This window comes from Phascolarctos cinereus, unplaced genomic scaffold (genome assembly GCF_003287225.1).
Source record: "Phascolarctos cinereus isolate Bilbo 61053 unplaced genomic scaffold, phaCin_HiC Scaffold_2;HRSCAF=192, whole genome shotgun sequence".
Classification (NCBI taxonomy): Eukaryota; Metazoa; Chordata; class Mammalia; order Diprotodontia; family Phascolarctidae; genus Phascolarctos; species Phascolarctos cinereus.
In genome coordinates, this window is record NW_027555625.1 from 374,340,206 (window position 1) to 374,363,998 (window position 23,793).

The 23,793-nt window shown below is 50.7% G+C and overlaps 1 protein-coding gene across 3 annotated transcripts; it reads right to left on the minus strand.

The window, feature by feature from the left end:
* Window positions 1-785: 785 nt before the first annotated feature.
* On the minus strand, window positions 786-23,223 carry PCDH1 (protocadherin 1). Of its 3 annotated transcripts, none has more exons than XM_021005062.2 (6): window positions 23,012-23,204; window positions 14,077-14,930; window positions 9,042-11,237; window positions 3,707-3,926; window positions 1,359-1,743; window positions 786-1,158 (listed from the first exon to the last, which is right to left on the minus strand). In XM_021005062.2, exons 1-6 carry the CDS (start codon window positions 23,049-23,051, stop codon window positions 999-1,001), a joined length of 3,855 nt encoding a protein of 1,284 aa, XP_020860721.1. In that variant the 5' UTR covers window positions 23,052-23,204; the 3' UTR covers window positions 786-998. The 3 variants fall into 3 exon arrangements, with proteins under 3 accessions (XP_020860721.1, XP_020860723.1, XP_020860724.1); XM_021005065.2 differs by having other exon boundaries at window positions 1,069-1,158; window positions 1,348-1,743; window positions 23,012-23,223; XM_021005064.2 differs by having other exon boundaries at window positions 1,065-1,743; window positions 23,012-23,223.
* Between the last annotated feature and the right edge of the window lie 570 nt (window positions 23,224-23,793).

The following is a 23,793-nucleotide window of genomic DNA, read 5'->3' on the forward strand; positions in this document are numbered from 1 at the left end:
TGTTTGTTTGTTTGTTTGTGGGGAAAGTAGGACACAGAACCCTCCCCTCCAAGTTGGGGACAGTGGGCAGCCCAGGATCAGCCCTTCCCCCACCCCTGAGCAAACCTTCCCTTACCCCAAACTGCCTTACCAGGTTAGAGGCATACCCCCTCCACCTCTCACCTTCCAGCTGTTCCCACCCCCCCCCAGCCAGGGGACCCTTCAAGTGACACCTATCTGGAAGCAGGGGGGAGCAACCTCAGCTGCCTCCGCCCACCCCACCCCCCTTCCAGGGCACAGCGCAACAGTTCCAAAAAAATAGAGATTTGTATTAAAAAAAATTAAATAAAAGCCCAGCTCTGCTGATAGGCCAGTGTCCCCTCCCCCCTCCCCTTTCCCCTCCCTTCCCAGCTCCGCCCTCATCCCCCATGGCCCCAGGAGTATTTACAACATGGAACAATAGGGCCAGGGTGAGGAGGGGCACTGCAGCTGGGGGGGGGGGGCAACAGGCAGGCCCCCCACCCCCAGAGGGTCCCTAGACCAAAGACAACAACAACAAGAAAAGTTGCAAATCAGGCAGAAATGGGAACATCATTCCAAGGTCCAAGGTCCATATGTACAGATGCTGCATGACCAGCAGGGGCGGGAGTGGGGGATGGGGCTGGGAGGAAGGAGTGGGGCAGGCAGGCAGCCTCAGGGCTGCTTGAGTGAGGGAGCCCTCCCACCTTTTCCATTGCCCACCCCCACCCCCACCCCCACCTTTGGTAACTAAAGCCCTTTGAGGCCCCCCCACTTCCCAGACCCTACCCCCCAAAAGTGTCCCCCTTGTGGAAATCTCTATAGAGGGGTACCCTCCCACCCTGATATCAGAGCTCTGAGGGTGATGCCCTGACCTTTCCCCACCCCTCTAGCCACCAAAGAGATCATGGATTAGTTAGGGGTGTGTGGCCCTTGGCCTCCCTTCCCTCCCCCCTGGAAGGATGGGGTAGTCCCCTGGAAGTTGGGGGGAGGGAATGTGGTCATTGGAAGGGGACCCACCCAGGACTCCAGCTCTGCGGTGGCTTCTGCTCCCCAAGGTGAGCAGGCTGAGGGGGCTGGACAGGAGAGGTGCTGAACATGGAGAATCCAAGACCTGGTCCCCATGTGGGACAGTGTGGCTCCCAGGGCAGGGGACTGGACCTGTATGGGGATGACTGGAGTCTACTCCCAGGGGCCAGGGAGGGAAGAGAGATGACATATAGGAAGTTAGGGACCCTGGGACTGGCTCACCCAAAGGGACCAACTGGTGGGGAAAGGGAGACCTGGGTACCCCCTTGGCAGGCAAGGGGAAGGCCAGCCAGCTGGGGCTGGAGGTGGGTTGGGGCTCACTTGGGGCTCACAGGTAGATTTCTCGCTTGGCCGTCTGGGCAGAGGGTGTGGCCGCCGGCGGGAAGTCCGAGGTCTGGGTGAGAGGGATCTCCTCCAAGGTAGAGTCCTTGCAGGAATCATGGCTGCTGTTGGAGAAGGCACTGTACGAGGGCAGCAGGCGGACGGGGGCCATTTTGGTGTTTCGTTCTTCCGGGGGGCTAGGGCTGCCGGCGCCTGTGGGCTCCTGCCCGCCTCGGTCCTGGTAAGGCACGAAGGTGGAGAGTTTGAGGGCGCTGCTCTTGGACCGTCGGCTTGGGGAGGACTGGCCAGGCATCCAGCATGTGTCCGAGTGGCCAAACTCGCTGCACTCCCGTGTGCACGTGCCCGTCATGGCGACATCAGGCAAGGGCCGAAGGTCTGAGGGGAGAGAATAGAATCCTATTAGGAGGAAGGGGACAGACAGACAGACAGACAGACAGACAGACACACACACACACACACACACACACACACACACACACCTCTTACCCATCCAGAGTACTCAGTTACACATGTATTTGTGTATGCACGTAGAGTCAGGCTCTCCTTAATCCCACCCTCTACAGTGAGTTTACCTATCATAAGGCTGGCTAGGGATGCAACTCAGTCAATTTAAGGTGTGCACACACACACACACACACACACACACACACTTTCTCTCTGTCTCTCACTCTCGCTCCCTTGTACCACCACCCCTGCCCTGGCTCCCCACCCCAAACACCCCAGGGAACAGGAGTTGGCCGCCTGACATCACCAGTAGCCAATGTGGTTGCTCGGCAGCAGGTCTCCACGGAAATGGCTGGCAGTGGGTGAGAAGTTCCTGAAGCAGCTGCCCCCTATCTGCCCTCACCTGGGGATGGCAGCAAGCAGTGAACCCCACCCCAGCTCTCTTATGGGTTGGCCTCAGGAACATGGCTGGAAAGGTGGCCAATGCCCAGGAAAGGAGCTCCTCTGGCACCACCCTACTCTGGCTTGGCCTCTTGCCCAGAGAGGTGCCTGCTGTACAGTGCTCATTAGTCACCTCTTGAAGTACTAGGGCCCTGAAGCACAAGGGAAGACTGGGGAGGGAAGGTCAAGGACCCAGGAAGATCAAAGATCACAGATGTGACAAAGGCTGGTCCTAGGGACAAAACTGAGCTGGTGTTAGGGAAGAATAGAGCCTGACCCTGAGGGGCTGGGGTGAGCAGTGTGGACCCCAGAGCTGCCCCCACATACCTACTGGCTCTGCCTCATGGCCTGCTCTGGCCAGTTGGCTCTGCTTGAGCACAAAAAGGATGAGATGGCTCATGAGAACTGGGGTGTGTGTGTGTGTGTGTGTGTGTGTGTGTGTGTGTGTGTGTGTGTACGTGTGTGTGTGTGTGTGAGAGAGACAGACAGATAGAGACAAAGACAGAGACAGAGACAGAGACAGAGACAGAGAGGGAAACAGAGAGAGAGAGAGAAAGAGAGAGAGAATGGATTGGGAGTACGGAAGGATGAAAAGAGTGAGACTTAGTAATGAGGACAGGGAAGAATGTGGGATGGGGCAGATGGAGAGTGCTTAGAGCTTTGATCCAAGGGGCTATTGGGGGGGAGGGGGCTGGGAGATATAAAACTTTGTAGGGGGTGAGACCTGAAGTTTGAAAGGTAAAGACCCAGGAGACTGGTGGTCAAGAGAACCAAAACTGGTTCTAAACTAGAGAACCTCTCAAGTTCTAGATCCCAAGTCCCTTATAATCAACAGCCAGGGTGGGGGAACCTGTGGCCTTGAGGCCACCTAAGTTTGGATTCAGTCAAAGGGCCTCACTTGAGGACCTAGAGGGCTACATGTGGCCTCAAGGCCCAAGGTTCCCCATCCCTGGGGAAAATCTTAGATGATCTACATCTCTAAAAGTCCCTTTCACTCTAAATCTATAATTGGATTCTTTGTCATTCTGAAGTACCTTCACTAACCTCAGTTTCCTCATGTATTCTCATCAGTTTTAGGATTTCCCTAGCCTCACTATTAGGGAACGTTTTTTTCCTTTTCAAATCATTTTTTTTATTTATTTAAAACATGCTTTTCTTATTAAATTTTGAGTTCCAAATTCTCTCCTTCCCTCCCCCACCCATTGAGAAAGCAAGCAATATGATAGCAATTATACATGTGAAATCATGCAAAACATTTTTATTAGGGAACTTCTGATGGAGAACTTCACCAGTCTCAAAGCAGACATCACAGAAAGCCCTCACTACCACCCTACAAGCAAAATGGGGAAGAAAAGTCCTCAGCTCACAGGTATTAGGAAATTCCTCTCCACTCACCTCACCCCTCTTTTGGGAACACACACACACACACACACAGTTCTTTAGGTATCCTCACCATTCTCAGGATGCTCCATCTCTCCTATGCTGCCATCAGGGGTGGTTCGTTCATAGTGGTCCTCAGGCAGTGCCAGGGGCCCAAGCCGGGGGCCAGAGGATGATTTGCTAGATGGTGTTTCTGACTCCTCTAGCCCACTGTCATAGTAACTATGCTGGGATGGGTCCTGCAGCTCCTGGGCCTGGCTAGTCGCCGAAAAGGTGACACGGCGGTGAGGTAACTGTGAAAAGATTTAGGGTTACAGTTGGTCTTGCCCAAAAGCTGCACAGAGCCCCGCAATGGCCATGCTCCCTCATCCTTTGCCCAGCCTCTTTGGATGCCAGCAAAGCCCAGTTCCCCAAAGTCCAGGCCCCAGCAAAGCCACCAATCCCAGCAAAGTCCCCACTACCTTTCCCTTCTCATGTTCCTCTTCCCATCCTGCATTCTGAACCTCTCACCCATGTCTGTGATCTGGAAGCTCACCCAAGGGTTACACTCCCAACTGAGCCTCTCTTATCCTCTTACCCTCCTATCCCCTTTACTGACCCTCTAACCTAGACCTTAGAAAGGAAAGGAAGTGGGCAAGAGAAGGTGATAGGAAGGAAGAGGATGGCAATCTAAGTAAGAGTAAGGACTCAGGCATCCTTACTCCTAGTGCAGTGGCTGACTTTCTGGACCCAATGGCAATACTGCAATTCCTATGGTAGGAGGGTCAAGCTAAAAGGTATCACACTCCCAACTGCGACCCCACCTGCCACTAAGAAAATGGCTCCAAAAGTTCAGGGGAATGAGAATTTCATTTATCCCTACAGCAATGGGGAGTGGGTTGGAGTCCTAGCAGGAAGCCACCGGGAAGAGAAAATGGTGCACCCTAGGTATTGAGCTGGAGGAATGAAGGCCTGAGAGGAAGCCAAGCTTACAGATGGGGCTGGGGGCAAAGGTTGGGCAGTGTGGGGAGTTGTTCAGAGCCAAGAAGCCCTGGGGGTTAATGATTAACCAAGAAGCCTAAGAGTTTGGTACTTTGTGCATTTAGCACCACCCATGAGCCATCCAAGCACTCGCTGGGAATGCCGCCAACTAGGACTGAGGAGCTGAAGAGGCATTAGGAAAAATCAAGAGAGCCAGGGAAGGGCACAGGGATAGGGGGCTTAAGGGCACAAGGAGCCAGGATGCTAAGAAGTCTTCACCCTCATTTCCCTCTTTCTTAGCTTTAAGTTATTCTTTCACTGTCATCACCCTATAATTCCCCAACAGAAACACTCTGAGCCAGAGAAAGCAAGATAGACAAGACAGACCAAGGAAAAGTAGCCTAGGAATAGACTTATCCTCTGAACTCAGGTCTCTCTCCCCTTCTGTCTTCCTCAAAATCCCAGTTTTCATTCAAAGGAATTGAAATATAAATGTCAATGGATCTTTAAAATAAAGAGGTGAATTTGAAGTGGTTTACTGGATAGGAAACAGGGGACAGACAGGAAGTCCAACCTAAAATTACTCCATTATTAGTAATGTAATACCCACCCAAGATTCCCTAGGTACATAGGTCTTGATATCAGGGGAAGGAATGAGTCATGGATTCTGGGCATTTCAGACTGAAGGGTACAGAAGACAGATCTGGGTATTGAGAGTGAATTGGAATCAGAATGGTAGCAGGGCTTAAGGATCTAAATGTGGGCACTCTCTAAGGTTCAGTTCAGGCATAGACCCTCTGCTCATTCTGTTCTGCACTTTGAGAGTCTCATTCATTCTTATAGCTTCAATTATCTCTTCTATTTAGATGACTCCCAAATTTGCATCAATACTCCTGAGATCAATCTCTCTCCAACTACCTATCAGATATCACCTACTTCATCATTGAAAATGGAGACAAAGGAGACAGGCTCAAATCTTGCCCTTTTCTATTTACAATGTGTGTCACCTGGACCTAAATTCTTTCATTCTCAAAATGAGAAGGCTATGTTAAGGACTTCAAGCTCTAAATTCTACAATGTCATAATGGAGATGAACTACTATGATTTCATATTCAATTATAACCATAACATCATTTCTGCCCCTCAAACCAGCTTTCTCTTAAGTTCCTGTTCATCAATCACCAATATTCTCAGTCACACAGGCTCAGAACCTTGGTCTGATTTGTCTCTCTTCCCTTACTTTTCAGACCCAGTCATATAGGTACTGATCATTTTTTCCCTGTAGATTCCCTTGAATCCATTCCATTCTTCCTCACAACCACTACCCCAAGTTCATGTCTTTGCCATCTTGGTCTTAGATCATTACAGTTGACTCTTCCTGTTTCTAATCCATTTAACATAAGGCAGGAAGATTCATCTTCCTAAAGCATGGTTCTGATGTCACTTCCCCTTTTAAAAATCCATTCATGCCTCTTCATGTCCTACAGCTAGCTTCAATTCTAATCATGCTATCTCATCATTCAAGGCCTTTTGGCATGTCTCCCATCACTCTCCTATGCCAACTCTACTGCAGCCAGGTTGGGCATATTTAGCCTCCTCTTAACACATCATAACATATTCCCACTCCCCACCCCATCCTTTCTATTCATCCCATTCCTCTTGCTGAGAATGGCCTTACCCAAGCCCTCCCACATATTGAAATCCTATCCTTCCTTAAAGGACCAGCTCAAGCCTCAACTCCTCAGGGAAGTCTTTCATGATCTCCCCGACCCTTCGTACTTCCTTTCAATTCCAGTAGCAATCATTAGCTGCAGTATTCATGTGGCACTTACCCAGACGTGCCTTCTGAGACTTGTCTCCCCAACTAGACTACAAATTGCCTAAGCTCATCTTATATACAGCCCCCTGCCCTTACCCCCTAGAAAAACAGGATAGGGCCTTTTTTGGGGCACACAGTAGGTATTCAGTAAATGTGTTTTTATGACAATGCTGGGTACTGGACGTTGAGATGAGTCTGATGTTTCAGAGAAGATTTAGGTTTTAGGGGAGGGAATGGAGGAACAAGATGATAGCATGAATTACAGCTACCTGAGGAGAACCTCAGGAAAAGGAGAAAGGGAAAGAAGAGGAGAGAAGAGAGGAGGGGATGGAATGAAGGGGAAAAGATGAAGTGGGGAGAGGAAGAAGAGAGGGAAGAATAAAAGGGAAAAGAAAGTGGAGAGCAGGGAAGAGGGCCAGCAGGAGCAGCTGTGGAATTCCTGCCAGGTTTTACACTAAGTAGAATGGAAATAAGCCCTCTAACAGCTGAAACGCCCTTCTGCCTTACTCATCTGCAAACCTGGAGAATGGATCTGAATGTTTAGAGGATATTGGAGAATCAGAGTAGTTTGTGGGCAGAACTGAGGCTGGAGCTGCTGGTCTATGGCTCCTGGGAGTGACTCTAGCCTCCCCGTCTCCATGGAGATGAGGCCTTCTCTCACCTTGTAGCCTCCCCTAGGACCTGGGGTCCCTCACCCAAGCCTTGGGTAAAGCATTTCCCACCCCCTCCCCGCACACATCTTGAGCAAGTGAAGGCATACCCAAGGGGGCAAGAAGTGAGAGATGGAGAGAGAGTGAGCGTGAGCAGTGCTGGGAAGCTAGAGTGAAGAGCTGGAAGGAATAAGGAAAAAGGCTGCAGGGAGGAGGCAGAGTTGGGAGAACTCCTTAACGCCCACCTGAGGGCAGAGCCTTCCCACCACACATTCTGGTGAACAAGGCTGGAGCCTCTGGGAGCAATCCCTATGTGCACACTTCTTGTGTCCATCTCCATCCCATCTCCTCCATTACTTTTCCCTCATACCCAGCCTCCATGCAGCCCCAGTGGGGGTGGGGAAACAACAGGTAATCTGAATGCTTTCTGGGGTTGGTGATGGGGTAAGGGAAGGGGAAAGAGCAAGATCATCAAGGGACATAAAGAAAAGCAGCCAAGCTAGCAGGGGATTCCTCCAAGGATCTTCTGCCCACCTTGGAGTCCAGGAGGCTCCCAAGCATTAAACCAACCAATGTCAAAGCCCTCACCTGGGGTAGCTGCACTGGGCACTTCATCTGGGGCCTGGATCTTCTCAGATTGAGGTGGGATGCGGGTGGGGGAGGATCAAACCAGGAAGTGTAAGGGATCAAAGAATTCAAGACTTTGGTCAGGACTGTGAGGGGAGCTAGGCCTGGAACTTGGAATCTCAGGAGGATGATCCCCCTTTCTAGGCGAGGAAGGTTAAGGACAGCCCTATTCCACAGAGAGCTTGGATGAACTCAGACAAGTTAGGGGACAGGGAGTTCTATTGGGAGGGGGGGTAAAGTGGGCATCATTTCTTGGGAGAGGGGCTTAGTCTCCCAAGTCTACAGGAATTGGGGCCTAAGAGGGAAGTGGGGTACAATAAAGGACTCTGGTGTAGGGTCTAGGTGGGGAAGACAGAGGCTAGGGTGGCATGATGTGGGAAGGGGGGAATGGGAAATGATGGGATATGGGATAGGAAGGAAGTAGGGGGGACCAAGGGGCTGCTTCCAGTCTCTCTCACTCCTTCTCTCAGTTCCAGGTGAAAATAAGAAACAAAAACTCCAAAAATAGAAAACTTTATTTTCAGTGATGGATATAGGAATGCTGGGGCCCAGCCCATGAGAAGCCCCTGGGCTGGTTGGACATGGCCCTGGGAAGAGGAACAAGTTAACATACAGCACACATAAAAGGCACAAATGGAGTTGGTAGGTGTGTGTGAAGTAAATCCACTGTAACAAAGACCCTCCCACCTCCCACTCCGAACCTAAACTAAGCCAGGTCTTGTCACCCACCCGCCCATGACCCTGGCCTCGGTTAGAGATCCTGAATTCAGGAAAAGCTTTGTGCCTCCCCTCATCCCTATCCCCTCTCCCCGTCCACCCTGTGCCCTCACACTCCCTATATCTGGAGTAGTGCCATCCCCCATAGGCAGTAACAGCTAAGACTGGGCACAGCCTCTTCCTTGGAGTAGAGGTAGAGGCAGAACATGGGCCAGGAACAAAACAGGTTTTGCTCCCTCCCCCTCCCCCGCCCCACTCCCATCCTCAGGAAACCACTGGCCTTGCTTGATTCAGAAACCTCACTGTTTGGGCACCTGTGAAGTACCCACACCTATGTCAAGCAGGGAAGCCTTGAGGCTGCCCCTAATTCCCTGTCCCAAAATGATGAGAACACAGACTCCAGTGTCAACCCCCTTCCCTCCCATCCATGGCTTGCCCCTCCCCAAGAATGGGAGCCCTATATTATTAGGGTGTGTGTGTGCGTGTGTGTGTGTGTGTGTGTGCGCGCGCTCGTTGGGAGGTAACTGCTGATACATCAGAGTAGTCCACTCTCACTCCCACACTTCAGTCCAAATGGCTCCTCGGTAGGGGTGGGGAGGGGGTTGAGGGGTGCTGAGCCTCAGCGACTGGCCTACCTGCTTGCTGGGGTATTTGGGGGGGTTGGTGCGATAGCTGTAGTCCGAGTACTGCTCCGAGCCCGTGGACGTGGTATCCCCAGTGCCCACGAATGTGTTGGCAGGAGGCAGATCTTGCACCACCTGGTGCTTCTTGGAGGCCGAAGGAGACTGTGGCTGCAGTTGGATGGAGGGCAGTGGTGAGTTGGAACGATAGTGACGTCCCAAATCCGGGCTGCCTGGTGGGTAGTTGAGAGGCAGGTGGATTCGGGGACTATCTCCAGGGGCATCACTCATCAGGTTGAATTTGAGGGATTTCTGCAGTCCAGTATCATCCTCATCCTCCACAGGCTTCACAGGCTTGGGCGATTTGCTCTTTCTGCCCTTGCTCTTGGGACCTTTGGTGCCTTTGCCACCTGGCTTGGGAGCATACAGATCCTTGGTCTCCTTCTTGCCAGCTTGATAGCCACTCTTGGCCTCTCGCTGGCGACAATAACGCACGAGCACAGCCAAGGCAATGAGCAAGGCCACGGCCACCACACCAGCCACCACACCAAACAGGATGTTGCCACGTTGCTTGGAACGCTCATACTCTGGGTCACCAGCTATGTCAATGTCCAGCGGTGTGTCCAAGCTATGGCCAAGCAGGTTCTCCAACAAGGTGCGGTTGGCTAGAGTATCATTGACATATAGGTGGACCAGTGCAGTGCCATGGCGAGAAGGCTTGCCACGGTCACTGACCTTCACCACCAGTCGGTGGAGCCCGTGGTGACGCCGTTCAATTTCTTTCTCCAGAGTGATGGCACCAGACTGTTGCCCAATCTGGAACAGCCCGTAGGGGTTGCCACCGGCAATGATGTAGGCCAGCTCAGCATTGATGCCTGAGTCAATGTCCTCAGCTGTGACCTGGCTAACTGTCTCACCAGGCCGGGTCTGAGGAGTCAGCAGCCTGTGGGAGGTATTGGAGGGGGCAGTGACAAAGGGTGCATTGTCATTTTCATCTAGCACATTGATGGTGACTCCAACATAGGCTGAGCGGGGTGGTATACCCCCATCCACAGCTTTTAGTTGGAAAGTATATGTGCTTTGCTGCTCTCTATCAAAGCTCAGACTGGAGAGGATGGTACCAGTGCCATTCTGGATGACAAAGTCACCATTGTCTTGCTCGACTGTGAGCTGCACACGGGCATTTTCACCCTTGTCCCCATCAATGACGGTCACCATGCCTACAGGGCTTAGGGCTGGCATGTTCTCCATCACAGAGAAGTTGTAGCCACTCAACATGAACTTGGGGTCATTGTCATTACAATCCAGCACATTGATGAGGACTGTGGCTGTGCCCTGAAGGCTGGGGTTGCCCTGGTCAGCTGCCACCACCTTCAGCTCATAGCTATCCCTTTGTTCTCGATCAAGTGATGTCTTCACCCAGATCTCACCAGTCTCAGGTGAGATAGTGAAGAGGCCCTTGGCAGCTGGCTCAGGCTCCAAGGAGTAGACCAGCTGGGCATTGGAGCCAGAATCAGCATCACTGGCACTGACTTCAGTGACTAGGTCTCCGGGCTTATTATTCTCAGGGAAGGCAACCTCAGTGAGGCTCTGGGTAAAAACAGGGGCATTGTCATTCACATCAATCACCTGCACCTTGAGGGAGTTGGTGCTGGAAAGTGGGGGGTTGCCAGAGTCCACAGCCACAATCTGGATAGTATAGTCCTTAACCTTTTCATAGTCAAGCGGTGTGGTGGTCTGAAGGAAGTACTTCTTCTTGCTGTCGCTTCCTGTCTCACTGGCCTGGCGCAGCTGGAATGGGACATCCCCCGCCACCACACACATGACTACTGCGTTCTCTCCCTCATCACGATCCGACACCTGCACCAGGGCCACCGCCGTCTCCTCTGCCACGTCTTCCGATATGTTAGCCATGCCGTCCTGGTGAGTGACTAGCCCGATGCCCCTGATCTCAATGGAGGGTGCATTGTCATTCATGTCCTTCACCGTAACCACCACTTGAGCACGGGCACTTTTGGGGTTAGCCCCTCGATCTTTGGCCAACACAAAGAAGCGAAGGACACTCACATCCTCACGGTCTATGGGGCCCTGAACTGTGATCAATCCTGTGGCTCGGTCCAGCCGAAGCAGCCGCCGCACAACTTCAGGAGCCTGGTGGAATGTATAGTCTATTTCCGCATTCACACCCTGGTCAGAATCGTTAGCCTTTACCTGTGGGGATGGGGGGCAGTGGAGTGAGAAAACATTGGTGAAGCAGGATTTAGGACCTGGGAGAGCTCTACCCCACCCTCTCCAATATGGGGATGGAGGCCAGGAATGGAGGAGGGAGGAGAGGAGATGCATGGTGGTTTAAGGAATATGCAGTGAAGAAGAAAGCTGAACCCTGGGGATAAATGTCCTAGTCTCAGCTCTGTGAAAAACTAGCACTGTAACCTTAGGCAAATCATTCAACCTTTGAGCCTCAGTTTCCCCATATGTGAAATAAGATAGTACTACCTATACCTGCCAAATTCACAGGGCTCTTGGGAGGATTAAATATGAAATTACAGGTGAAAGTACATTAAAAACCAAAATATAAAATGTAAATATAAGGATGTATTATTATTATTAGGGGATACCCTGACTCCCATATCCACTCTGGACCGAAAAAAGGGCCTAAATAGTAGGACTGTCAGCGGGGGCAGGTGGGATGGGAGATGAGGTCCTTATTGTGCGTGCATACATGTGTAGGCCCTAGGCAAGGGGTCTCTTTCTAAAGCAATCAGGTGGGGATGTGGGTCAGTGGGAAGTAGTCAGTGCCAGAGGCCCGGCCAATACTGCTCTGTCAAACCGGGGGAACCGGTTGTGGCAGCTGCCAAGGAGCACGGCAACGTGAGGAAGCTGAGCCTCGGCCTGGGCTGCCACTGGGGGCTCCCTCAGTCAGGAGGGAGGAGGGGCTGGCAGAGGGCCATGAAGCCGGCTGGCAGCTCCTGCCTGACAGGCTAGGCTCCCAACACCAAACAATGGGCTGTCTGTCCCTGCATCGTGGGCACGCCCTCCCACGCCAACACCGACGCGAACCAGGCCCCACTCAACCCAAATATGGGTGGCATCAGGGCACTAGGCGGGCATGATGGCCACAGAGCTGAGCACCACCCAGTCAGGGGCTGAGGCAAAGGAAGCTTCGAGGGACAGGAGTAGATGGAAGAAGATCTATGGGGTGGGGAGCCTGGTAGAGTTCTAGGCTGGGGTAGGATTCTCTGGGGCCAAACTGGCTTTCCCAAGGAGTTGGCTATGCTAGATATTTCTTTCTTGGGCTCCTTTTCCAGATGCATGTATCTAGAGGTTTGGCCAAGAAGACTTTCTATTTCCTTAGCCCCACCATAACACCAAACCTTGAAACCCCAAGAGGTTCTCACCCTTCTCTCTAGTTCCCCATTTCTTCCCTCTTCCTCGGCGAATCACTTCCTCTCATATGACTGTATGTCTCTAAGCTAACTCTGTTTTTCCCTATCTACCTATCTCTGGCATCTGTCTCTCAGTTTCTCATCTGGCTTTATCTTTGCCTTTACCCTGTCTCCATCTGTGTATCTTTTTTGGTTTCTGTCTGTCTCTAAAATTCCCTTATTCCTGTTTCTCTGTATTTACCTATCCTCATCTCTTCTTTTCTGCTTCCTATCTTGACTTTCTCAGCTGTTTCCCTTCCATAACTGCATTCTTCCTTTCTTTTCTCCCATTTCTCTCTTCTATCTTTATCTGTCACTTCCCCATCTCTCAGGTCCTACATAAGTTTAAAGATAAGGTAAGAGATTGGGGGGTGGGGGCCTTCAGGCTTGGCAGGGTCATAGGCCTGGAGAGTGTTCTCTGAGACCAACCTGGCTCTGCCCAAGGAGCTAACCATATTAGACATTTCTCTCTTCAGTTCTTTTTCCAGATTCTGGGGCCTAGGGGATTGGTTGAGGCTTTTTATTTCCCTAGCCTCAGTATCCCCCCCACATTCTAAAATACTGAAAGCTTCTCAGTCTTCTACTTCCCTTCTCTTTCTTGTCCCTTCTGCAAGTCCCTTCCTATCATATGGCTGTACATCTTTGTCTAATTCTGCTTTTCACTGTCTTTCTATCTCTGGCAATCTCAGTTTCTATCTGGCTTTCTCACAGTCTTTGCTTTGCCCTATCTCCATCTGTGTATCTTTCTTGGTTTCTGTCTGTCTCAATAATTCTCCCACCCCTGTTTCTCTGTACTGTACCTACCCGTGTCTCTTCCTTTCTGCCTTCTTGGTCTCTATATTTTTCTCTTTTTCTCATCTCTTTTTCTCCACTATACCTGCCTCTCTTCCTGTTTCTTTCCCATTTCTGTCTCCCATTCCTTCTGTCTCTTCCCTATCTCTCAAGCCTTATCTCTGTCTCTCTTCAGTTTCTGTCTCTATTACTGTATTTTCTGACTGTTATTTCTCTCCCATTTCTGACTCTTTCTGTCCCTGTCTCTCTTTTATCCCTATTCCTCTCTCCAAGTTTCTTTATAAGGTCCTCGACCACTCTAAGATCCTAAGAGTCTAGTGGGGGTAACCCCTTTCCACTTCAGATCTCATGAGGAGATACATCTTAGGGCAGATAACGGTGTCCAAGGAAGAATGACCACAGGGCTGAATTTTTCCCCTGCACCCTGACTTCAAAGGTATGGCTCATGGAGAATTAGAGAGGAGTAAAGGCTGGCATGAGGCCAGAGTCCAAGATGACAGCAGGAGATACACCCACCTGTCTGGAAAGATGGCTCCCTTGGTCCCAGACAATGGCCCCCAAAGCCCAATTGGCCCCTGGGGCTGTTCCCATGGTTTTGCTAAGAGTAGCTTTTCTTTAGTCAATGAACGAGCATGTCCCTCCCTGAGCCAGCTATCTAGCCTCCCAAGCCATGGGCTCCCAATCTGGGAAAAGCTAGTTGGGGAAACCACCCAAGAGGACAGAGTGGACTGAGGGGTCAGGAAGCAAAGGCTACCATCCTGCATTGAGTAGCCTCATGTGATGGGAGTCATCAGAATGGGTATGTGGAAATCTCACCTGACTTGTGGTCTCACCTGGATGACAGAGTGACCCACAGGGCTGTTCTCAGACAGTTCTGCCTCATAAGAGGGCCTCTCAAACTTGGGCGCATTGTCATTGGTATCCAGAACGGTGACCCGGAGCAGGGCACTGCTGGCCCGGGGTGGGCTTCCCCCATCTTGTACCTTGATGGTCAGGTCATAAGAATCCCAGCGCTCTCGGTCCAGGTGACCCATGACAATGAGCTGTGGCTGCTTCTCCTCTTGGTCCTCAGCTACTTGAAGCCCAAAGAGCTCCTGGGCCTCAGGCCCTGCCTGTAGCTCATAGGAGGCAACACCGTTAGGGCCAGCATCGCGGTCAGAGGCCAAAGGGATGGGAAAGAGGGAGCCTATGTTAGTGTTTTCTGGAATCATCAGTGTGATGACCGGGGAAGCAAAGTTGGGCGTGTTGTCATTGATGTCTTGCACTTCAATCTGGCCCTCTAAGAGTCGGGGGCTGCCATTCTGAACCAGGTCCGTGATTGACACCTCAAATTCCAGGATGCAGGGCTCCCCAGGCAGCTGGTTTTGGCACTCACGAAGTCCCTCTCGGTCAATGGAGGTCTCTGTAGTGAAGATGTCGCCTGTCTTGCCATCTACTCGAAGGTACGGGGCACCCACTTCCAGCTTATACAGGTGTCCCACATCAGGGAAGCCATAGTCGGCAGCCAGACTGCCAATGAGTGTGTTGGGTGGCTGTTCCTCCTGCACCTTGTACACCACCCTTGTGGCAGCTCCTGGGGAGGGTGCGAGCAGTAGGGCCAGCAGCATGGGAGGCAACAACAGCCTCCACCAGGAGCCAAGGCTAGACCTTGGGGGCCCCATCCTGGCAGGCAGCGGGGTCGGGAGGGCTAGGACAGAGGAAAGATACAAAGGCAGACTGTTAGCTACAAGCAACCCTTTCTTGGAAGAACCAAGCCCTGAATCCTGGGCCTGGCCCAGCCTTAGGCAAGAAGCCCCAGCTTAAAAGCCAGACTCCAACTTGCAGGTGGCTTAGTAGCAGAAGGAGAAGGCAGCTGGAAATATAGGTAAGAGGCCCTAGAACAGAAGTTCCCATGGGAGAAACGCCCTGAGCCAACTGACAGGAGCTCCCTAGTTCAGTTTCCTTTCTTCCCTGTCTCCAACTTTGCACCTCCCTCTCACTGGCACCTCCACTCAGTTACTCACTGTAATTACTTCGATACTGAGATAGAGAAGGAAGACAGTGCCTGGAGCCTCTGTCCAAAAGCTCCTCCATTCTGGTGTGTCTGGACCCCCCAAATAAACCCCTAGACTCTACAAACCTACTTCTAATTCTGGGGCACTCAAGGGAAAGAATCTTCATGTCACTTTTTTGGGCAGCCCTTAAAGGTTAGAGACTTGGGGAGAGGGAGGGTCTTTTAGTTCCCTCTATAGTAGATGTTCTTAACCTGGGATCTGTAAATTTGGTTATTTTTTTTTTATATTTTGATTATTATATTTCAGTGTAATTGGTTTCCTTTGTAACCCTATGTATCTTATTTTCTGTATTTAAACATATTATTCTGAGAAGGGTCCATAAACTTCACCAGATTGTTAATGGGGTCCATGACACAAAAAAGGTTAAAAAACCCTATTCTGCAGCCTTTACTATACCATCCACACTGGCCTCTAGCCTAGTAAATGAATATGAATTTAGCAAAGGTGCAGGTAACATCTGGGGTAAAGGGAAACACCAACCTAGTGATGGGAAATAGAAATAGTACATGCCAAGCTTGTGACTGGCTAAGACAGGGGTCATATGGTCTGGAGAGAGCAGAGGGCAAAATTGGGGTCAGCGCTAGGAGTGGGCACAAAACAATGGGGAGCTGCCCTGGCCTGTCCTTAGTTACCTGGCGAGAATCCTGACCAAGGACTCAAGCAGGTTGGACTAGGTGAGGGCTGCCTGCCCTTCCCGAATTGCCACACACACACACACACACACACACACACACACACACACACACACTCTTCCCTGCTTCTCTGACCTCACCACCACCCCATGTATATTCAGTCCTTCCCAGCTCCCTTCTGGAAAGACAGCAGGTCCCTTTCTATCAGCTTCAAATACCTACTCCCTCCTTATTCTACTTAACACCTGCACCCCCTTCAACTGACCTGTACTTACACTGCTCAGCTTCTGTTCCACACAATGTGACTACTCTCCTTTCATGTCCACCCTATCCTACTTCAAAAAAAAAAAAGGAGAGAGAAAGAAAGAAAAAAAAGAGAGAGGGGGAAGGAAGGAAGAAAGGAAAGGAGGGAGGGAGGGAAGGAAGGAAAACAGAGGGAAAGAAAGAGACTGAGGTCCAGGAACCCTGCTCAATCCCAATACAAGCTATTCAGCCTGATATCCAAGGCCCTTCAACCAAATCCACACTTGTCCCAGTCTCCCATTGTTCTATCTCTTGAATCTTCAGTAGGGTCTACACCAATGTATCAATGCCTTTGCAGTCTGACCCAGGCCCTTCCCCCTCCCCTAATTAAGCAAAATGATACACTAGATTTCATCTACTTCATTAAAGTTCTAACTCTTCGACCTGACAATTAGGATCCACCTCCAATCTAAAGGAGTGTGGACCTTAAATCGCTTCATTCAACTCTTCCTATATAAATGGGGGACTGGGCTACATAATTTTTTTTTTTAGTGAGGCAATTGGGGTTAAGTGACTTGCCCACAGTCACACAGCTAGGAAGTATTATGTGTATGAGGCCATATTTGAACTCAGGTCCTCCTGACTCTAGGGCTGGTGCTCTATCCACTGCACCACCTAGCTGCCCCCTGGGCCACATAATTTCTAAAGTCCCTTCCAATTATAAATTTTATGGTCCCATGATTTCCAATCTTATCTATTCCTATTCTCCTAGGATAGAGTTTCCTAACCTTTTTGTGTGTATCATGGACCACTTTGGCAGTCTGGTAAGGTCTATGGGTTCTTCAGAATAATGTATTTAAAATGCATAAAATAAAAACACATAGGATTACAAAGGAAACTGATTACGTTGGAAGCTATCAAAATATTTTTTAAAAATTTCATAGGGCCCAGGTTAAGAACTCCTATCTTAGAAGAACCCTCAGATGCAACCAGATTAGCATATTAACCATATCCCCTATACTCATATCTTCCAGCATATGTTCAGCACCTAATACAGGTGACCTACCTCCTTGCTTCTCCCCACATGGAAAAATCTAGCAGTTCTTCCTCCAAGAAGCCTCCCTCATTACTCCAGCCCACACTAATCCCCTCCTTCCTCTGAACTCATAGCACTTATTTGTACCATCTATTAAGCAATGAATCAACTAACAACTCTCTCATTATTATTTGGGTTATTATTACTTAGCCTTTCATTCGTAAGTGTTATCTCCCTACCTAGACAGTTAATTCCAGGGACTATATCCTCCACCTTTCTTGTAATCTAAATAAATAAAAACTTGCTCTTAACTAATTTGAGAACAAAGGGACATACCTCCATTACTGACACCCATAACCACATACACATACCAGAGGACTGTCACCCAGGACTCATAACTCTTAGGATTAGGCAAGGGCAAGGGAAAAACACCTAGTTTACAATCTATCCCCATTTTGGGCACCTTATCTGAGGGCCTGGCCGACAATTTATTGCACAACTAGGGAATAGCATGAGGCACGCTTTGAGTGAGAATATATGTGTATCATCTTAGTGTTATACCCGTGAATTGTGGAAACAGCATAAGAAATACAGGCCAGGTCTCCTGGATAAGAAATGGGAGAAATAGTTCTAAGAATTTCATACTGACCAAAAATAGCAACCTCCACCCCCTCCCTTTCCCCTTACCTCCCCAGGTCCCAAACATCTTCCTGGTTTTAGGGTCAGAAATCTCCTTAGCCCTTTGGGCCTGCTGCAATTCAGTTGGGTTCCCATACCAAGATGGGAGATGAGTCTACAACCTAAAGTTCCTGGGGGGAGAAGCACTGATATGTCAGGCTATAAAACCCTACACGCCAGCCCAGAGTAGCCTAGTATTCTATGAGAGAATCAGAGCAAAACAGATCTGTGTGGGGAATGGGTGCAAGAATGAGGGCAGGAGACAGAGGGATTCTAGGAAAGAGGGTCAAAGTCAGTGAGGCCACAGAAGATAAAGGTTATATTGAAAAATAAAGGGGTGAAACATGAAGGAAGAGCCTGGTGACAAAGAAAGAGAACTCTGGAAAGTGGTGAGGACATGGGTTGAAACAGTGAATCCTTAGGGGAGAATTTAGAAGCTCTGAGCCTCTGGTTCATATGCCCTCTGCTTCCCTGAAACCTGGGAGGAGATAATCCCAGAAAAGAGAACGATGCTGATTTACTCTGGGAGGATCGGGAGGGAGGAGGAAAAAGACTTATGAGAACCCTAACTCAACTCCAACAGGACTGGAAAGGAATCACACTAAGACAGACAGACCCACAGGCACAGAGATTGGTTTCATTAGCATGGGCGGAGCTATAAAAACCAGTAGCTAGCTAGTTCTCTGATACCCCCCCCACCCGGGACTTTGTCCTAGGAAGATATTGGACTTTATCTACCCCAGTCAGAAGCTTTTTAAGTTGTTAGGAAATTTTCTTCCCTCTCCTCCTTCATTCCCCACCCAGATTCAAAGCAAGAGCCCTGCTCCTCCCATCCACCCAAGGGACTCCTCATCAGCCTTGGAGACAGAAGTCTGGACATACTAGGGTAGTAGGGAAGGAGGAAGAGTTGGGGGCCAGGTTATTGAAAGGAAAAGTCTTAATCACTGTGGAACCTGAAGCCCAAGGTGGGGAAGAAGAATGCTCTTGGCTGTTCAAGGGATAGAAAGGGAAAATCTGCTTAATTCTGGGACTGGGGGAGAAAAGGAGAGGGAATTCCAATGGGGAAAAGGAGCTGCCTTCAGGCCTCCAGCACACCTCATTCCCACCAAGTCAGAAGGATGAAGGTGGTTTAAAAATAACAATAAAATGAAGAGTCTATCAAAGAGAGGGGAGAAAAGGGGGAAGGGAGGGAAGAGGAGGAGGAGGAGGAGGAGAGACAGAGATTCCTTTTCCTTGAAGAGTTTATAGTCTGAGGATGATAAAGATACACCCAAAGCAATTTAAGACAAATTACAGAACAATGTATCAACAAGGACAAAATGATAAAGTACAAATTGAAAGCAGGAGGGCAAACAGGAGACCAAAAAAAAAAGAAGTGATCATGAAATGAGGATGACCAAGTCACTGGGTGATTTTCTGAAGGCCTCTCAGAGGAAGAAAGTTGTGAGACCAGTCCTTACTTCTTTCCCCCTCGCCCCTTGTCCCTTAGCTTTAACTTTTGTTTCAAAAGGACAACTACCCGATTCCCTGCCACGGATACTAGATCTGGCCCCATGTTCCAGGGTCCCAGGAGTCAGGAGCCAGGAGCCAGGAGCCGTTCTCCACGAACCACACACACTCTGGCCCCTTTACAGCCACCCCCTCTCTCCAGGGGATCTATTATTTTTCACAATCCTTTATTTCCAACTCTCAAGCTCAATCTAACTTGCATTTCCAGTAAAGCCAATCCTCCCTCCTGTGGACACACACCCAAGTCCCAGTCTTAGTCTCAGTGTACCAGGAACTTCAGACATACACCAGGGTTCCCAGTGTACAATGGTCTGGGCTTCTGTCTTAGAGCCCACAAAACACCACCCCACCAATCACCTCCTAGCACTCCTAGCATTCCTTCCAAAATCCTACAATGCTAGCCTCCCTTTTCCTGGAAATTCTATTCCAGGACCCACTTAGGACCCACTGAAACTATTCCTCTTTACAACATGCCTCTCTGTGCTGGCCAGGTATCTTAGTATTGGAAACTCTCCCTTATGCTGAATGGACAAACTAGGCCTTTCCACAACATACATCTAGCATTCCCCAAGAGTCAGTGGAACAGGGGATTCTGTATGACTGCCATATGTCCTATTAATGATAGTTCTGCCTTTCTCCTATGCAACAAGGCAGTTTCAAACTCAGGGGAGATGAGTTCTAGAAAAGGTGGGGGGCATAAGGGAGAGGAAAGGAAAGGAATAGGGGAACAGGGGACGAGGGTAGAGCTTCTAATGTATCAAGGGCTCTCTGTCTGGAACCTAAGTGACTGGGGCGATGTCTCCTCCTGAGAGCCTCAGGAGAAGACGTAAACAATAAAGGGATTATGGCTTAGCTGGGGAACCCAAGACTATAGAATTATCTGACTAGTTTATGGTGAGAATACCAATGTAACCCCCCAATATGAACACTACCTTCCTGGGATCCCCAGAAGCTCCCTGAAACTGCCTCCCCACCTCCAACCAAGAGTGCAGCTTTTAACCTAGGATTTCATCTAAGCAGACCTAAAGGGAGCTCAAAAACTAAGGAATGTAGGGGTGATGTAGTTGGAGGGAAGGGTCAGGAATCACAAAAGTAGTAGCTCAAGAGGTGTATGGGGGTGGGTGTGTCATTCATTGGTAATTTATCCCAAGGAATGGAGGGTAGGGGGAGGAAAGGAGAAAACTAGCCGGAAGTGGGGGAGGGGAGAAATTTGCCTCTAGGCCTCAATTCCCCTCCCTTTCTAGGCCTAGCCCAGCCCCATTCTGAGGCTGTTAGAAGTCTCCAACCTTCACCTTCTCGCTGGGGGAGGGTAAATCCCTACGTGATATGCAAGGAGGAAAAGGCCTTCCCTTTCTCATATTCCAAAGGGGAATAGGGTGAAAATGGAGGTCAAGCAAAGGACAGTCTGGGAAAACAGGAAAAAAGTGAGCCAGGAGAGCAATGTGTGTTCCATGTATTACCCAGTATCACTTTGCCTGTCTCTGTGTGAGCCCAAATGTGCATCCCTCAAAACGATAGTCATATGAAGATGCATTACCGATCCTTTGAGCTCTGGAGTCTTCTTCTACTGGCCTGTTCGTGACTTTTATGAGACACCACAGGCTTTTTAAAGCCCAGTTCATAAATCCAGGTGTGCCCTGGTGCCACAGGTGTGTTTGGGCTAATGCAGTGACAGAACTGTGAGTGGGTTTTTACTTTACCCATTCCCTGGCAGAGACGGGGTAATGTAGCCACTTGGGGCCACCTTCCAGAACAAGGTGCCAGGTACCCAAGATTCCCAGAGAAGGCCACTCTTAAGGCTTCAGCCCCAACTCCAGCTTGATGAGCATGGCCTAGGGACTCTGCTGAACATTTAGAGGAAGGGGCAAATGATAGCTATGATACCCATGGTAGCTATGTCTCCTTAAACTAGTATTATCAATCTACTCCTCCATGGCTCCACTCACTCTTCAGGTAACTTTCAAACCAAATACCCCTTCCAGGCCATTCTCCTTTATGTGTGGCTTTTCTCCATTAAATGAATGTAAGTTCCTCCACAGCAAGGATTGCCTTAATTTTTGTATTTATATCCCCGGGTTGGAGCACAGTGCTTATCACATAATTGGTAATCAATAAATGCTTTCTGATTTATTCATTTATTCCATCTCCTTCCATACCATAATCAGAATTACTCACTGATGAACTCAAATTGTAAACAGAGACGACTACTAGAGAGGCAGGGTGGAAAACAGGAACAGAGGTTGGGAAACCTGAACCATAGAGAAGAGCCCTGGGTGCAGAGGAGAGGGTGCATGGAAGAAACAACAGTCTCAATCTTGAGCGGAGAGCTGAGGAGTAGCAGCAGCAAGGGCTCTGGCAAGCCTGTCATTTATAACAATGTCGTGATTCAAGTAGGAAAGACTACAGGATAAATCAGGGGAACAGGGTCCCCAATGGGCTGGCCAAAATAGCCTTCCCTTATCTGAATTTAGTCACCAGGGGAAAAAAGAGTCTGCATGTGGAAGACAGAGACAATGTCTTGGGGTGTGTGCTGATCGGTAGGTGTAAGTGAACACTGTGTTAGTGTGTGTGCCTGTAGGGCGTGTGAGCGAGAAGCACTGTGTGTTAGGGTGTATGTGAGATGGAGTGCTGGGGTGTGTGCTCACCCTGATATATCTTCGTGTATTTCTGAAGATGTTTTTACGCTGGTGCCTTTGCATCAGGTCATGATGTATGTGGGGTCTATCTCTGTATCTCGATATCTGGGAGGATGAAGGGGGACTGAGAAGCGCTCCAGGGAACCGGAGGCACAACAAGTGTTATTGAGGGGGGAGGGCTACAGAGGTGGTGTGTGTGGAGGGGGAGCTTCACTCGGTAGATCTTTCCTCAGAGAACCACCTCCCTCCCACCGCCCAAAAGCCGGCAGTGTGCGTACCCCGCAAAAAAAATCATGCGTTTACCGCATCCCAACCCCCGAGCCTCTCTTCTCCATCCCCTGCCCCCAAGCTCTTTAACCACCCTTCCCCTTGACGCAGCTTCTAGGCTCTGCATCCATTCCCCTGCCCACTCCCAGAGCCGGGACTCGAGGCGGGAACTGGTCCAGGCAGCCGGGCCAGAGGGAAGGATGCAAAGCGGATTCGCCCCCACCCACACACCCCCACCCTCTAACACACGCACACTCACGCACACACACACACACACACACACACACACACACACTCCAAGACTGTGGTACACTAAGGGTGGAGGAGGGTGGGTAGCAAGGGTGCTCCCGGGGAGCCCCCTCCCCCGCCCACCAATGCCCCCCGCTCCGGGCACCTCCCTTCCTGCGGGCCTGAACAGGGTGGGAGCGGCCCCCGCCACCAAATCGCGTTCCTTGTCCCTTGGGAAGCGGGGGGCACCCGCCTCAGGGGACCCGAACATCTTGGTTGGACAGGGGCAGCGACAGAAACAGGGACACGATCCCCCAGATCCGACTAGCTCCGTACCCTCACCCATCCTCTCCCCATTCCATCCTTCACCCACTCCCCTCCCCCACCGGGCAGCGCCGGCCATAGCCGCTCCGGCCGCTCGGGTCCGGTCTCCGCTCGGTCCCCGCAGCCTACGCCGCCGAGGCTCGAGCTATGCCGCTCCTTACCCGCCTTGAGGCAGCGCCGGCTCCCGGCTCCGCTGTCCATGAGCCGGCTCCAGGCGGGGCTCGGGCTCGGGCTCCGACTCCGGCGGACTGGGCTCGGGCTCCAGGCGCACCAGCCGCGGGCTGCTCCGTGTCCGCGCCGAGCTTCGGCTCCTGGAGTGTGTGAGGCGGCAACGGCGGCGGCGGAGCGAACGGAGCGGAGCTCGCAGCCCGGCCCGCCCCCTCCCTCCTTCCTTCCCTCCTTCTCTCGTTCCCTCCCTCCCTCCTGGCCTGCCCGTCTCACTCCTTCTCCCCCCCCCGCACGGGGGGTGGGGTGGAGTGGGGGGGTGGAGCTCCAGGACTAGCTATGCGCCCAGAGGGGACCCCAAACACCCCAAAAACCCCGACACTCGCACCCCCAAAAGCCCCAACCAATTCCCACCTCCACTCTGAGACTCCCGATCCCCCGAGAACTAGATTCCTGGACTCCGGACAAACTGGGTCCCAGACCCACCGCCTCCGGGATTTTATCCTTTGCCACCAGGTTCTCCACCCCCACCTCCCCCGCCCCGTGACTCTTACCGGGGTCCAGCACCTGTCACCCCAAGGGATGTAGAAATGAAGATGGAGGAGGAAGTGTGCTACCAACGTATAGCGCCATTTCCCTTGGGACCTTTCTTGGTTTTCCAACCAATGATTTCTGCCCCAAGACCCTGGAGCTCCCTCCTATGGGTGCCACCAGGTTTTCGATGACATAGGAATGTCCTCCCCAAACCTCTACCCATCCACAAGCTGCACTCCCCAGA

Coding starts and splice junctions, on each gene's coding strand:
- PCDH1 (XM_021005062.2), bottom strand. CDS start 23,051: ATGGACAGCGGAGCCGGGAGCCGGCGCTGCCTCAAGGCGG. Junction 3,927..9,041: donor CCAAATACCCCAGCAAGCAG/GTAGGCCAGTCG, acceptor ATCTTTTCACAG/TTACCTCACCGCCGTGTCAC. Junction 1,159..1,358: donor GCCAAGCGAGAAATCTACCT/GTGAGCCCCAAG, acceptor ATCCCCATACAG/GTCCAGTCCCCTGCCCTGGG.